Source organism: Zeus faber (genome assembly GCF_960531495.2).
Source record: "Zeus faber genome assembly, chromosome: 3".
Classification (NCBI taxonomy): domain Eukaryota; kingdom Metazoa; phylum Chordata; class Actinopteri; order Zeiformes; family Zeidae; genus Zeus; species Zeus faber.
This window is the reverse complement of record NC_137190.1, coordinates 25,242,012-25,257,555: the sequence shown is the minus strand read 5'-3', so window position 1 is coordinate 25,257,555 and position 15,544 is coordinate 25,242,012. Positions and strand designations below refer to the sequence as shown.

Here is a 15,544-nt window from a genome sequence, read left to right as displayed (position 1 = left end):
TTTTCCCGGAGACTGTGCACTGAAATTGACGGGTACTGACTGTCCTGGTCAGCGCTAATGCACTTTAATTTCCTTTTTTCCAGTCATGCAGCAAAGTGAATTTGTTGATGTACACAAGGTTTTTGGGGTTTTGGCCTTTGACCTTTTTTCCACATAAACATCAAGGGACTTGGGCAGCACCCGACTAGAATATTATACCACTGAATTGGATAGAAATCAGAAGTTTTGCCAGATGGAAAAGGTTTTCCTATGAGGCCTAACTGTACTGTCTTGTTTGGTCTGCATGCCCAACTGCCTGTGACTGTTTGTCTTTATTTGTGAAACTTTGGCCACATTTGCTACGTGTACAGTTTCTAGATTTATTGCACTCTTGTGGATTTTGGTTTCATCAGTAAAAAATGTTTCCCACAAATTTTGTTGCAACCTTCTGCTTGTCTTGGTCTTAACCCATCAACCTGGTTACCCAACCTGGTTAAAAAGTTTTATAACGCTTTTAAACATGATATTCTGCTGCTGTTAAAGACTTATTTTAAACCCTATTTTTTCTTCAGTTTTAAGAAAGTAGCTTGAAGATTTTAATGTTCTTGGGATTTAAAGTATTATTATTATGATTGATTTTATTTTAGAAAAAGAATGAGTGGCTCAAGTTGAATGCACCTTGAGAACCCTTGGCATATGTAGTGAACAGCTGTAAAGGGGCTGCACTGCGGTGGCCTTGACAAGAGCAGCTTTACAGTCAGGTAAGCGCACCATGGAGGCAGCGGTGACATTAGTGATGATTGTAGTTTCTGTCCCACAGGGTCGGAAGGAGCAAAGCACCAACGTCCCGAGGCAACGGACATGGAGGAGAAGAAATCTCAGATCAGTGCAGACAGTGGCCTCAGTGTCACCTCCGGATCTCAGGTCAGGCTCCACAGACTTAATTTGTTTTCTTTGCAGAACCTTCCGAAGAGGAAGTTATATATGATGATATGATATGAATGATGCCATTTTCAGATAAAAGCTTCAAGAATTCACATGGCTAAACCACAGAGTAGACTGTAGGCACCAATTAAATAAATGAATTGACCTCTTCAAAAATGTTTGAAACCATCTCGAACAGTGTGGTACTGACCTTTTATTTTCAAATCATTTATTATTTATCCTTTCCCTGTGACTTTGACTTTTGTCGGGTTGTTAGAAGAGCGACACTGAGTCGGTGACCAGCTGTGAGCCTCCCATCCTGACCAGGAGCACCAGTCAAGACTCAGAGGCCAGCACAGTGGTAGGGCACGGCCAACACAGACGCTGCATCCAAAATCGAATTCTATCTTACTATGTAGTACGCCATGTTAGTATGCATAGTACGCATCAAATCATGAAATTGCAATCCCCACAATGTGAGGGCAAGACGCAGTTTCGTCTTCAGCTTAATTATTCATGTTTCGCAATATTTTGATTTCTTTGTTTTGTTCAATCTCTCATCAACAATTATCAATATATATTGGGTGGATAGAAAATAATTTGTGCTAATAATAATAATAATAATAATAATAATAATAATAATAATAATAAAAAGTGTAGCCTCTTGTGGGCGACTGCGAACACACCTCTGATGATATTCCGCTCTCATACCTAGCCACATGTGTATCTTTAGATCAGCAACAGTTCCGGGGAGACGCTGGGGGCGGACAGCGACCTGAGCAGCACCACTGGGGACGGCCTGGGCGGGAGGCCTGCCCCCCACCTCGCCCAGTCCAGGGGAACGCTCTCCGACAGCGAGATAGAAACCAACCCGGCCACCAGCTCTGTGTTTGTGAGTCTGCTGTTCAGTAAAAGCCCTTTATGTAACGTGAATTTCTTCATACCTATAATAAGAGCGTTCCCACCGGGACAGTCAGGTTGAAGAGGTACGCTCTTGAGAGATTGGCTTGAAATCTGCTGCTTGCCTTCGTTTCTCAGGGAAAAACCCATAAGCTGAAGCCAGGAGCCAAGGAGCCGGTGGCGGCAGTGACCAAGGGGCCTCCTGCGCAGCCCCTGGAGGACCTCAGCATGAGGATCTACCTGTGCGAAGGCCTGCTCGGTACGTTCCACTGACTGGTGGAGCTCCAACAATACCTCTGTGATTTAGAGGTTTATCACCGAGTGCATGTGCAAGTAAATAGTAAACCTTTTAACAAAATGGGTACAATTTCCTTTTGTCTTTTACTTTTATAGAATGTTTAATCAGTGCACAGAGCTGATTATACACAACTCCAGTGATTCTCAACCTTTTTTCACATCAAGGACCCTCAATTTGATACGCATGAGGCCATTCCAGAGTTTTTCTCTGGAAGCAAAATTTGGGATTTTTTTTTTTTTTAAGTAATTATTGTTCATTTTCTAATGGTGCTCACATCTTGTCAATGAAATAACGATAAAGGACTTGAAGGACCTCTGCGGCTCCCCGGACCTCGGGGTTGAGAACCACTGCACTACTGTACGATTTCTAAGTGAATTAATTATTTGCCATATGTGGTTTGGAGCCTAAAATGCGCTCACTGTGCCGTGGAAAGGGGGTGAGTAGATGTGTTATCGCTGCCATTGTTCCCATGGAGGTCTCTCGCCCGCTCTGCTCTTGTTTTTTGCCATTAACCCACTAACCTCTGGGCCTGACCTTCCTTTCCGCTTGCCTCGCTCCTCTTGCTGCCACTGCTCCTGGGAACCTCTGACAGGACGGGATAAGAGCTCTGTGTGGGATCAGCTGGAGGACGCTGCCATGGAAACCTTCTCTCTAAGTAGGGCTCACTCTTTGCCTTTGCTCTTATGGTTTCGTGCACGGAATGCTTCCGTTGCTCGGCCTCTGCTGGTGGCTTTCGGTCACGCTCCCTAGCTTTCCACTTCCGAATCCCACTGCTCTCTCTTTCTCTCCATCTCTCTCGCTCCCTCTCTCTCTCTCTCTTTCCATGTGAGGACACTCACTAGTAACCTCAAGCACTAATCTACGTCAGTGTCCTCCCTGCACTTTGTGCCGATTTCAACCAATAGGTGGCGTACTGAGCCACGGGATCTGTAACGCTGATTTGATCACATTTGTAAAGAAACTTTATTATTAGGACCAGGATTCATGTTTCAAATATGAAATATATTTCAGTCAAATAGTTGAGTTCAAAAAGAATTCTCTTAATATCTCTTTAAATTGTCCACTAGTCAGAACCATTTACAACACTGCCTTCGCAGTGTTATAAATGGGTGCTTAAAAATTCTTAGATTCGATTTATTTATTAATTTTTACCAGATATTTTTTCTATTATTGTGATTGTATGTTGTTATTTATGTTTGAGTTAAATGTGTGTCGTGGTTTCTCTACATTTGAAGACATTTGAAGGTATTAACGCTGTGTTCAGGTAAGGAGCGCTCCACGCTGTGGGACCAGGTGCAGTTCTGGGAAGACGCCTACCTGGACGCTGTCATGCTGGAGCGCGAGGGCATGGGGATGGACCAGGGCCCTCAGGAGATGATCGAAAGGTTCAAGCAAAAAGACCTTCTCTTTCACTCCTCGCCGGGTGTTTTTATCCTCTCCTTCACACTTGTATTCTATCCCTTGCAAGGTATCTGTCGTTGGGCGAGCACGATCGCAAGCGGTTAGAGGACGATGAAGACCGGCTGCTTGCCACCCTGCTGCATAACATGATTGCCTACATGCTGATGATGAAAGTAGGTCTTTGACCTTCAGACTATATATATATTTTTTTCTTTTCTTCTACATCTGTGATGGTTGGATTGTCCCTTTTATATTGCCGTTGTTGTTTCTTCGCTTTCTCAAGGTGATCAAAAACGATGTCCGGAAGAAAGTGAGACGCTTGATGGGGAAGTCCCACATTGGCCTCACGCACAGCCAAGAGATCAATGAGATTCTGGACAAATTGGCCAACATGGTACCCAGAAACTTCTCGAATATGGTTTAATTCTAATTTTTATTTTTTTAACAGGCTAGCGGAGAAATATTCAGAAACTCTAAAAACCAGGTGTGATGTTCTTCGTTTTAGAACGGCCGTGAGCTGGCCATAAGGCCGAGCGGAAGCCGTCACATCAAGAAGCAAACCTTTGTCGTGCATGCTGGTACAGACACCACGGGAGACATCTTCTTCATGGAGGTATTTAGGATACTGACCGAGACCTTTTCCTTTCTCATTGGACTAGGCTCCTTTTCTTTTTCTTTCTTTTTTTTTAAGGAATAATTCTCTTTTATTCCATTCAAGGTCTGCGATGACTGCATAGTCCTGCGCAGCAACATCGGCACTGTTTACGAGCGCTGGTGGTACGAGAAGCTCATCAACATGACCTACTGTCCCAAGACCAAGGTGCTCTGCCTGTGGAGGCGCAACGGCCAGGAGACGCAGCTCAACAAGTTCTACACAAAAAAAGTCCGTGGCTGGCACCTGGCACACACTTATACGACTCCGGTGGGGTCTTTTTTTTTTTTATTATTGGGGCTTGTTTCTACATCATTTAGTCACTCAAAACCTCTGTTGCTTTGCAGTGTCGTGAACTTTACTACTGTGTGAAGGACAGTATGGAGAAGGCTGCGGCTCGACAGCAGAGCATCAAACCAGGTGAGGAAACAGTTGTTCATAGGGACCTATTTATTTATTTGTTTGTTAACCATGGCTGAAAATGGCTTCCTGTGAAGAGAAATAAATACCCCAGGCCTTCTATTCATTTATAGCTGCCATTAAGTTTGCGATCACTGAAATTCTTTGTGTTAAGTGTTGTTTGATTTTACTTATTGACAGATGAATCGAACTAAGCTCAGTTACAACCACTCATGAACCTCTGTAGTCTCAGCTCTCAGGACCGCACTGGTGTAAATACTCTTTGGTACATACATTTTTGCCTTACACCCCTGATCATTTTTTTGGATGATTCTCACATTTTTATAGATATTGTATATATTTACACAAGTCCCTTTTCTGCTTTTGGACAATTTGAATGATATGGTGAGAAACCTCCCTTTCTTTTAAACCTAATTATCTCCTATTATGGTAACATCTGTTTTTGTCAAAGGTGGTTAAGTTTGCCATATTTGTCAAAGTATGACAAATTACATCACCAAATAGAAAATACAGCAAAATTAAGTTACTTTGGCAAAAGTAAATGTTACCTTAATTGACTGCCAGAGACCGCTAGCAGAAGTGCTAGCTCAGGACTTGGTGTCACTACGAGATGCTGAGGTGTGGTCTCTGTGCTCAGGTCCAGAGCTGGGCGGAGAATTCCCCGTCCAGGACATGAAGACGGGCGAGGGCGGACTCTTACAAGTCACACTGGAGGGAATCAACCTTAAATTCATGCACAGCCAGGTAGGAGTCCAGCGACAACACCAGACCAGTGTAACCTTCATACAGGGGCATGGAGACAACCCCTCTGAGCCGTAGCAGCTTCTTACCCTGGAGTTTATCATTCCCCTGTTATCACCCGACTCCCACCTTTCTCCCATTTGTCTCTCTGTCATTCCCTCCCATCTCCAGGTTTTCTTCCTCTAATTTCCACGCGCACACTTCACAAACTGTATTAAAACCACGGACTGGCTCTTATGTGTGAAAGTCTTTTTTTTCCCCCTGAAAATGCTCAGTTTTGCTGATGGCAAGGAACTTGGAGGAAGAATTCCTGTTTGAGCTGTTGCTTTTATTATTATTTTTTTTTTTGCCTTAACCTCTCTGTGTGTACCGTATTTCCTCAAATAGTGACCGGGGCCTTTATTTACCTGAACTGCAGAGGGTACCAGGCCTTTATTGGAAGCAGACTTAAATTACAGGCAGGCTTTTATGTCTAATTCCCTCTGTTTAATAAGTATATTTGATCATATTTTAGTTTCTTAAATCTTAAATCAAACTTCAGTCTGCGTGCCATGCCATGCAACCACATGTATAGTGAAAAAAGAGGTGGTGGTAGCCGACAGGGGAATTACAGTTTTCCGAGTTTGCCTTTGTGCTCGGAGCACTCGAGGGCGTCGCCACTAAGAACGGGGCATTTGCCAAAGAAGCGATCAAGGAACGCAAGCAGTAGGAAATTGAGTAAATGAAGGACATCTTCAATAAAAACACACTGTTTTTATTCGCTTTCTTTGGGAGGGGAGCTCCACACTGGAACAGCGCCGCAGCTCCGATCAGTTTTTCCCCCGGTCTTTGTTTGAGGCAGGCTTGTATTTCTTCGTTAAGGCCACGCACCCGGCATTTTTTTTAGAGGCCTGTTTTTTATTTAACTACCGGTTTAAATTTGAGGAAATACCGTATGTTTGTGTGTGTGTGTGTGTGTGTGTGTCTCCAGTAGGTGTGTTTGTGGGTGAGAGCCTTTTTTATTTTTTTATTTTTTTTTAAATGAACCCGTCTTTCCATACAACTTTGTTTTGGTCTTTGTAGCACCCTCACCCTGCGTTGGTGTATTTGGGAGGAAAGGATGCATCGTGTGCTGTGTGTTTCATTCACTAGCGGTGAGACAGATAACCTGCAGGCAAAGACTTTTCATTAATAATTGACTTTTTATAGCAATCTCATTTTTTAATTTTGGACCCTGGGACATATTCATGCGTTCTTCCCTTCACATCCTTCACAATTTGTAGCGACCAAGTACAGTTCTCTCCCGTTTTTCCCAAGGTCCGTTAGAGCGTGAGGATTTGATTAATGAGGGCATGTAGGAAGGCACGGTCCTGGAAGGTCAGTGCCGCGGTTCTGGGGCATTAAATGTGATGTTTCAACGCGCTCTTATTGTCAAGGAGCCTCGTCAACTTCTAGTATTCACTTTGAGCTCACGTAACACATAAAAAATGCATAGTCCATCAGAAGTTAATTTGAGTTTGATCTTACTGCAGCGAGCCGGCGTCATGATTACCACCCATCCTTACTCGCTGCTTCACTATTTGCTGCATTAGGCTGTCCTTGGCGAAGTTAGAATTTTGGTGCTTAAAGGATAAGTTCGCTGTTTTTCATGGAAAAATGTGGTTTGGCTTTACTGTTTCGAAACGTATCACTCTGCTGCAACTTCTGACTGTGCTTGAAGTCCTATGGAGCAAATGTTTAAGACTTTTAAACTTTAAACGTAAATCTCTTTTTCAGAAATTGCCACAGTGCATCCACTGAGTATAACAACCGCATTTAATCACAGTAAGAAGCTTGGGCAGAGTGGTAAGTTTCTCAATAGTAAATCTTTCAGCTACGTTGGGAAATGATGAGAACCAACATTTTAATAAGAGCTGGCTCGGGGGGGAAAAAGGGCAAATCTATTCTTTAATATTGAAAAGGGTAGAGAAACTTGTGCAGAAGCTAGGCTGTTCCCACACAAACCTGCCTGAAATGAAGTGCTTGTTGTTTGTTCGAGACTTTCACGGATGAGAGAACATCTATTCGTTGTCTGGCTCACACAACCTGGTCTTCCCCCTCGTGGGTAGTTAGTTGTGTTTTGTCCGATTTTTCACAATTGTACCTTCAACAACCCTTCATCTAGTGCGGATATAGGCGCGAATATTATATGAGTGCAATGAAAATGGGCGAGCGCTGCTGTTACTCCCGGGCAGCAGCACTGTAGTGGGGCGGGCTGCCTTGTTTTCCACTGTGAGCGAGGCATGTTGGTGCCAGCCCTCGTTGCTGGAGGAGGAGTCATGGAGGGCACTGGGGGCGGATATGTTTAGTCCAAGGACAACCAAGGTGAATCCGTCACTCTGAACCCTAGTCAAACCTCTAGTCCTCTTTGGCTTATTTGTCTTTTATTATTATTTTTCTGCATTTTTTTTTATTTTTATTTTTTTAGATTCTGTGCCGATTGTCTCGTGTCAGATGCATTTGGGTTCTCGTTGAAGTAGTCGGGAGGCTGGTGTGGTTAGCGCAGTGCCCGCTATGGGCCATGCAGAGTGTCCGTGCTCTTCTGTCCGATAATAATCCAAACCATTTCTCTCCCATGCTCTCTCCCCCTGCAAGGAGCGGAAGGTACACAACCTCTGCTGTATTTGCTTATTAGCGGTCACTTTTTATTGGGTTCTCCATTTTATTTCCCCCTCTTCTTTACGTTTAACTGTTATAGCTGTATGGCAAATCTAAGTTTGTGTCTTTGTCCGTCTAATATATGGAAATTCCATGTATGCACTATATGGGCTGTATTGCATGTCACAAGCTTTATAAAATAAAGTCCAACTTTACTTCAAGTATTTACTGTCTGTGATGAATCTCATACTTAAATGTATTTAACATTTTCCAAAAAAAGTTTGCCAATGGAAATAGATATTTTGATGAATTTTATGAGACAAATTGCTCCATTGAGCAGGCTTTGCCCTGCATTTGCATTCATTTAAGCCACAGCCCATGTGTGCATGCCTTCATGGAAACTTCCTGTAATGTGTATTAATTTATTTTTTTCATTAGCATCTTCTAGCTTGCATTCCATGTGCAGTCTTGTTATTTTACCTTTCACACTTGCTAAAATACATAAAAAAAAAAAATATGCTCATTTGATTAAATAAGAAATGTTTTATTTCCGCCAGTGTTGTTGAGTTAACGATGTTCTGTCTTGTTTGTTTGTTTGTTTGTTTGTTTGTTTGTTTGTTTGTTTGTTTGTTTTTAGGTTTTCATAGAACTGAGTCACATTAAAAAGTGCAATACAGTGAAGGGAGTCTTTGTCCTGGAGGAATTTGGTAATTACCCCATCTATTGATTCTAGGCCTGTACTCGGCACAGCAGTAACCTAGCTTCAAGGCAGACGCATCGACCACAGCTCCTTCAGTAAATTGGACGGCGATGGCCATGATCTCTGGTGAAGGAAAAACAGGACGCTATGTTTTAGTTCTATAGGAGACTCTTTAGATTTAGTTTTTTTTCAAGGGTCTATTTTGAGTTGTGTGGCAAAATTTGGTAATGTCTTCTAGAGATCCAAGAAAGGATTGTGTCTTGCAGGTTAGTCTTGTTCGAGATGAATTTGCTTGTTGTGGTTCAGTCGTCTGGTGGATAAAAGTTTTTTTTATTTTTTTTTATTTTTTTTTATGTTTACTTGAATGCTTCAAAGAATGGCAAAACTAGAGAGATGTGGAAGGTGGTATTTATTGGCAAATTATGAGTTATTGGGGTTGCAACTAGTTTAATCATTTAGAATAATCATTTGTTGGCGTACATCTTAGCAGAGTGGTGGTAGTGAAGCAACTACTGTAGATGAAAATTCCTCCGACATTTAAATAGATTTCCAGGTGATAAAATAGATTCTAGATGGCTGCTTGGATTTAAATCTTAATTAAGCTTCATAGAAAAAGTGCTTATTTGTCTGTGTTTGGACAGTCGAGGCAAACTGCAAGCCACAGGGAAGTAGCTCAGTTCTGCTCATCTTGGTTAATCTTTAAGTAAACCAATTGCTTTGTTTTCAGTGGATTGCATAATTGGTTTGTGCGGCTGAGGAGGGCAGCTGAGGATACTGGTATTTTCAAACTTTGAAGTGGTATCAAAACCCTCATGATGGACAGTTTTAGGCGTGGCAGGGACCTCTGAGCCGGGCCGGGTTACTGCTGTGTCCATGTGCTGCTTTTGTAATGTTGCCCTCATCTTTGCCACTATGAAAACCTTCATTCTCCAGCAGGTAAAGTGTTGTCACCTTTCTCCTTTTTATTATCCGACCTACTCTGCTCTAGAATCTCCCTCAGGCCGTTCTTCCATCACTCTGGCCAAACTCTTCCTCCTCCTCCTTTTTTATCCTTTTCTTGGTTTTCCTACATGTGCCCCGTGGCTTGTCTCCCGTGCTTCTCTCATGACCCTTCTCCATTATTTGAACCTCACCCCACCGCTCACCCTCCATGTACTTCCTCGCGTCACGATAGTTTTGCCGTTGTGTCACAGCAAGTGGGCTTTTCTTGTTATAATTTGGGGACTGCGGAGGGTATGCATCACCTGGGTTCAAGGTTACTAATGAAAAGTCAATCTGTCCTATTGACAGCGGCACGCTCCACAGTCAATGGATTTGTTTTTTCTGTCTTAAAGGTCTGCATCTCTAGTTCATTATTTAGCATTTATCCATCTTTGAAAATTCTGGATTTGTTTAGTCCTCTATTGATGTTGTCTTTTAGTTTTTGTTTTTTTTCTTTTCCCTGGGCCACAACTGTCCCTCTCTACTGCTACTGGCCTTTTTACTGTGTAAACAGTGACATATTTCCATTTTTTATGTATTTCCCACATGAGACAGAACCGCAGGTAGTCCCAACAAACCTTTTCCGACGCTCACAGGAATTGAATGACCAGGTTATTTCCCCCCTATAGCTTTCACACAATGCCTTGACTGTTTTATTTTGTGGGCTGGGCTATAGATCGCAGACCAGAACCTTCCCCCCTTTTCCTCTCGTTCATCTCATCCCGACTGGGATTCTAATGTTTTGGTGGACTCTCTTGGCCCACAGCTCATTTTTGCTCCTTGTTGTAATCTCAACCCCCTCGTCCACCTCCCCTGCAGCCCCCAGCTCTCAAGTGTGGTTATTAATTTAGGTTCCTACTCCCTTTGAATTCTTTGTTTTGTCTCTTGCACCGGCATAGTTCCTGAAACTAAAGAAGTGGTGATCCACAAGTACAAGACACCCATGGTGAGTCGTCTGTTCCGCTGTTCTCAGTAAAACCAAAGGCCAGGGCATGTGACAGGTGTGTGCAGGAACGGCTTACTTTTTGTTATTTCCCGCCGTTTGAAATGCATGGACGACGCCGTGAAGGTACGCCCTGGTTCAGTTTCACTGCAGCAGCATTGGAACGACTCGGCAAAGTGGCTTCAAGAGGAGTCTCTCAATTTGACCGCCACCTTGGTCATGCAAGGCCGGACTCTTATATCTGCGAATGAAATATTTCAATATATCAACACTTACATTTCGTATTGAGATGCCCCAATTAATTTGAAACAACGGGATAGGGCTGAGTTGGGGTTTGTAAAATTGTCATATCGATACTTTGTTCGGCAGTTATGCTGCTTCAATTAAATACCACCACAGTCACATTCAGTCTAACACCAAAATGTAATATTTCAATTATTTTGAGTCTTTGGAAGTTGGTATCAATTCTCATTATGTAGGGCAAAATGTAGTCAATCCATTAGGTTTAGAACTACAGAGCATTCAAAGGGTCAAACTAGGAAACTGCGTTAATAGCGTCAACATTTAAAGAAAACTCTGTTAATCAAAGTGTTTAAAGGTACAATATGTCATTTCTGCCGATAGGGGTCTCTCGATCAAAACAACAACTAAAGGCAAACATTGATGTTGTGAAGTAGCGTGGGATCACGGGAGTTGAACGCGCAGCAAACGGCAATGAATAATGGTGCTCCATCAAACAATAGTTACAAGAGTAGTAGTACAGCAATACAGACTAAATAGTACAATACAGACAATAGTACAATACAGACAGGTGACCTAATGAAACGGACCGTAACCTATATTAAAATGCCGGATTTCTCTGGGTTGGAAAATTGTTGGAGACATTTGGGAGAATGTAAGTTGCACAACTCAACAAAATATATAACATAGGTCTAGTTGTTTTGAGAAATTTTAATGCTGAAAAGTTATTTTTTTGCAGACCTGCCAACCTGCATGCATTTTGTGTACCAACTACGTAATTCTGCCACGAAATGCCAACTGAAGGTACGCAAAATTGTATTCATATATATTATTCTAATTTAATGATGGAAATCAGTCAATACAAAACAGAACTGTACATTTATTGGGTAGTCAAACTATACGCCTGGGATTGACCAGATGCTACGACCTGTGGTTCTGTCAGCCCTCCCTCTCCTCTCACTCAACATCCACTGATACGCAGCGTACTGACTGCAGCGGTACTTTGTTATCCACTGAGGTGTAACGCTGCCTTTCTGAGGTAAAATGAGAAGTGGGAGAGTTATGATAAAACACAAAAATGAGACCGTAATGTTAACAGATCAAGCGTGAGATGCACCGATCGATCGGCCGGTGAACGGCTTTCACCGGCCGATCAGTGTCGGATATATTTTTTGATTCTGTGCCGGTCAAATGTACACGCCCTATACTGTGCTCATGTACTGTACTGGTAACAATGCTCTGATACTCAAACCCGATACCAACATAATGTAACGTAGTTGCGTAGTTGATGCTCAAAAAAGAGCAAAAGAAAGAAAATGTCGGCTGTTTGGAGGTACTTCAATGTAAACTAAGAACATTAGATGTATTATTTATTTATGGCCTGACAATATTCTAACATTGTGCAGACTGCGTATCCATCACTGTCACAGTGGAGCTCTGCCCGTGATGAAAAGTTAGACTTTTTTTTTTGTTTTCATTTTGAGACTTGGTTCTTGACGAGTCTCAGTAAAACGAGTCGTTCATTTGATTCACTTGGTTTAACGCACGGTGAGTGAAGGAAGACTTCCAGTGAACAAGAGTCAGAAGAGTCGGCCATTTATTTTATTTGTTTATTTTTTTGGAATGATTGCAATTTATTTGCAAAGTACCATATAAATATAATATAAATGTACATTTGCATTTCAAGTAAAAGAGACTTAAATTTGAAGTTCAGACTGGACATTTCCACGTTAGTTACATGTTGGTTCCTACTAAAACTCAGTGAGAGTTACAGGTTGAAATCTACTGAAACTTGGACCGTCCCATATTCAATTTTATTGGAACTCAGTGACAGTTTCATGTCCTATTATTGTTCCGTATTGTTTGAATAATGAACAATTATAATAAACAGTGTCAAAATCAGCAATCTCACTGTTGTGGTAACTGAAAATTGTAGCGGTAGTCCGTATGTGCAGCTGTCCAGTCATGTGAGCGTGATCAGATCACTTTATGTATTTGTCATTGATGTACAGCAGATCAGAAATCGGAATTTGCAGGTCAGACTTAAAAAAATAAAAAATCAGAAATAGGAATGGGTCAAGAAAATTGCAGTCGGTGCATCTCTAGTTGGTAAACATGTTCGGTAACTTAACAAGATGGTGCATTTCAAGGGGTGTATGCTAATGAGATGAATTAGTATACTCTATATACGAGACTCTATATACGTGACGAGCCTCTTTATGGGATGGATACGATGTGAATAACTGATGTAGTCATTTAGCTGCAGTAACTCCAACGCCACGGAGACTCCCTGTTAAACTATGTTGGTACTACAAATATTTTCCCAAGGTTGGCAGGTCTGATATTGTACCTTTTAACTAACAAAATGTCAATATATCGATAGTCATCACAGAAATACGTCTTTATTTACTTTTTCAACGTAATGCTTCTAAACACGCGCCGTCCAAGAGTCAAATCCAATGAAATGCTGAAGACGATGACTCGCCTGCGCTGGGAAGCGTTTCCATTGTCATCATGGTCCCTGTTGTTATCTACTACTGACGGACCTGTCTCCCCTCCCCCGCAGGCACACCAGATCTGTTACTCCGTCCTCTGCCTCTTCTCCTACGTGGCGGCCGTGAAGGGGAAGGAGGCGGAAGGGAAGCCCAGGCTCCTGTCGCCCAGACCCCTCTCCAGCTAGTCTCACCTCCCCCTCCACCCGTCTCCATGTGCCTCTCTCAACTCGCAGACGGCTTCTGAGTTCTCCAACCTTTTCGGACCTCCGACAGTCCCCTACTTAGTTCCAAGCACACGCCCCTTGACACTGGAAACACCGCTTTTTGAGATCCTGACGTATAGATGTGTGTAGGTATGTGTACCCCACCCCTCCCCCCACCCCCACCCCCCAAATCTCCGCTGTAATTAAGAGTCTGCCTGCTCTTTCGGGACTCCCCTAGTGTGCTCTTGTTTTTTCGGTGTCTCCTCCGCCGCCGAGGCAGCGGCCGCTTCCCGTGGTGGAATATGTAAGGGATGCTCCTGCAGGTCACGTGCACACGCCCTGACGTAGTTCCACCCCCGCGACACATGGTATGACTGCGTGCGTCGCTGCCGTGTGTTTCCCCTCAGTCGCCTCATTGTGAAGATGCTACTGTTTTATGGTTCACATCATTGCATGTCCATACTCCTGTTTTTGTTTGATTTGGTGGACGGTTTCATGGCGTCAAGCCCCAGAATACTGTGAGTGGTGAAACGCTCTGTGTTGCCACGCCCCTAGCTTGCCACGTACAGCTACTTTACTGTTCTCGTTCGACTGTAAAATTGTGTGTGGTCTGCTGTTCTCGGTTGCATGTTATTTTAAGAATCTAGTAAATAAATATTATATATTCCTACAATATAATATTTATTTATAATAAATATAACTTATAAATAAACATATGCTGTACATTTCTCATACAAAAAAAAAAAAAAAACAATGTTACAAACTGTGGTTTATTCTCTAGATGTGCAATACTAAGTAGTTAGCTATGACCAGAGCCAGGTATCGCAGTGAGTGTCGCTGGCTTCCAGAGAGAGGAATTTGAGAAGGACTTTGTTTTTCTACCGTGAAGTGGATGACATGACTGTGTGGAGTGTAGTGTAAGCCTACCGCTGTGGTGTTTGGTGTCCACCAGGAGACGATTAGAGTCTCACTGTGGTTTGTGTCCTGTGAGAGTAGAGCACTGGTCCTATTGCCGTCGTCACTTCGTGTGTGTGTGTGTGCGTGCGTGCGTGTGTGTGTGTGTGTGTGTGTGTGCACTGAATGATCCTACAGATTAGCAATATATCAATACGGATACACCACTGGACGATGTTTTTAAGTTGTTTTTTTCTTTTTTTTTTTTTTTTTTTAAACCTTTATTTAAAGTAAATTTAAATGTGCAAAGGAAAACAATATTTGAAGATATCCACAAGATGCGATGTTCTGTGTTGTTCATGGCAACACTTACACTGGATAAAGGTGTGAAACTCACACATATGGCTTTACATTTTAGATATGATACATTTGTCTGCTTGGGTTTTATGACTGGATTATTTTTGGCCCATCCCCATTATTGTTCTAGCCTGCAGCTGTAAACCGAGGGAATCGCTGAAATAAGATGTCAGGTTTAAGTATTTCAGTATTTGATGAAAGTATTTATAGAATATGTACAGCTTTGGCAATATCATAATAAAGTTGTCCCAAATGAAGCCTCATTTTGTCCTCATTACAAAGGTGAAAATCTTTTTCGAAGGGTTTTGATGAACCTCCTCCTATTTGACCAACGCAGTTTATGCAAAGTGCAGGTTTACCGAGAAGTTTAAGCAGATATGTCTTGACATTTAAACCTAACCCTGGCCTAAAATATAAAAAATTGTATCACTAAAAGAGTTGGTTCCAAAGGGAACAACTGCAACATGTCGCTGATGAACCCTAATAAGGTTGAATTGGCATTTACCATGACTATCATTTAGTACTATAGGGTCAGTCTTTGTTGAAATAAGTTGATTAATTGATCAAAATCATTAGTGGGGAATGCCACGTCCAAGTGAGTTGAGGGTTGCCAGGTATGAACCTGTGCAATGCTTCACAACCATAACGCTACAGCTAAAAAACTGAGCTGACTCAACTGACGAGTTGAGTTTACAGGCAACGAACAGCTGATAATCACAGTTGGATAAATGGTTGAGTCAATGATAGCTCAGAATTTAGCTGTGTTTATCGAAGATCTTGTTTTTGTTTACCGAAGACAG

The 15,544-nt window shown here is 42.3% G+C and overlaps 1 protein-coding gene across 1 annotated transcript in view; it reads left to right on the top strand.

The window, feature by feature from the left end:
* Positions 1–15,001, top strand: part of madd (MAP-kinase activating death domain) — a 39,042-nt gene extending 24,041 nt beyond the window's left edge. Inside the window, exons 22-36 of the mRNA XM_079998143.1 lie at positions 800–903; positions 1,181–1,264; positions 1,637–1,795; positions 1,942–2,062; positions 2,694–2,756; positions 3,366–3,486; positions 3,570–3,675; positions 3,786–3,896; positions 4,008–4,115; positions 4,221–4,385; positions 4,502–4,574; positions 5,212–5,318; positions 8,569–8,638; positions 10,512–10,558; positions 13,362–15,001. Of these exons, the coding sequence (XP_079854269.1) occupies positions 800–903; positions 1,181–1,264; positions 1,637–1,795; positions 1,942–2,062; positions 2,694–2,756; positions 3,366–3,486; positions 3,570–3,675; positions 3,786–3,896; positions 4,008–4,115; positions 4,221–4,385; positions 4,502–4,574; positions 5,212–5,318; positions 8,569–8,638; positions 10,512–10,558; positions 13,362–13,475 (1,553 nt within the window). The 3' untranslated portion in view covers positions 13,476–15,001. The remainder of the gene's footprint in view (positions 1–799; positions 904–1,180; positions 1,265–1,636; positions 1,796–1,941; positions 2,063–2,693; positions 2,757–3,365; positions 3,487–3,569; positions 3,676–3,785; positions 3,897–4,007; positions 4,116–4,220; positions 4,386–4,501; positions 4,575–5,211; positions 5,319–8,568; positions 8,639–10,511; positions 10,559–13,361) is intronic.
* Positions 15,002–15,544: the final 543 nt, after the last annotated feature.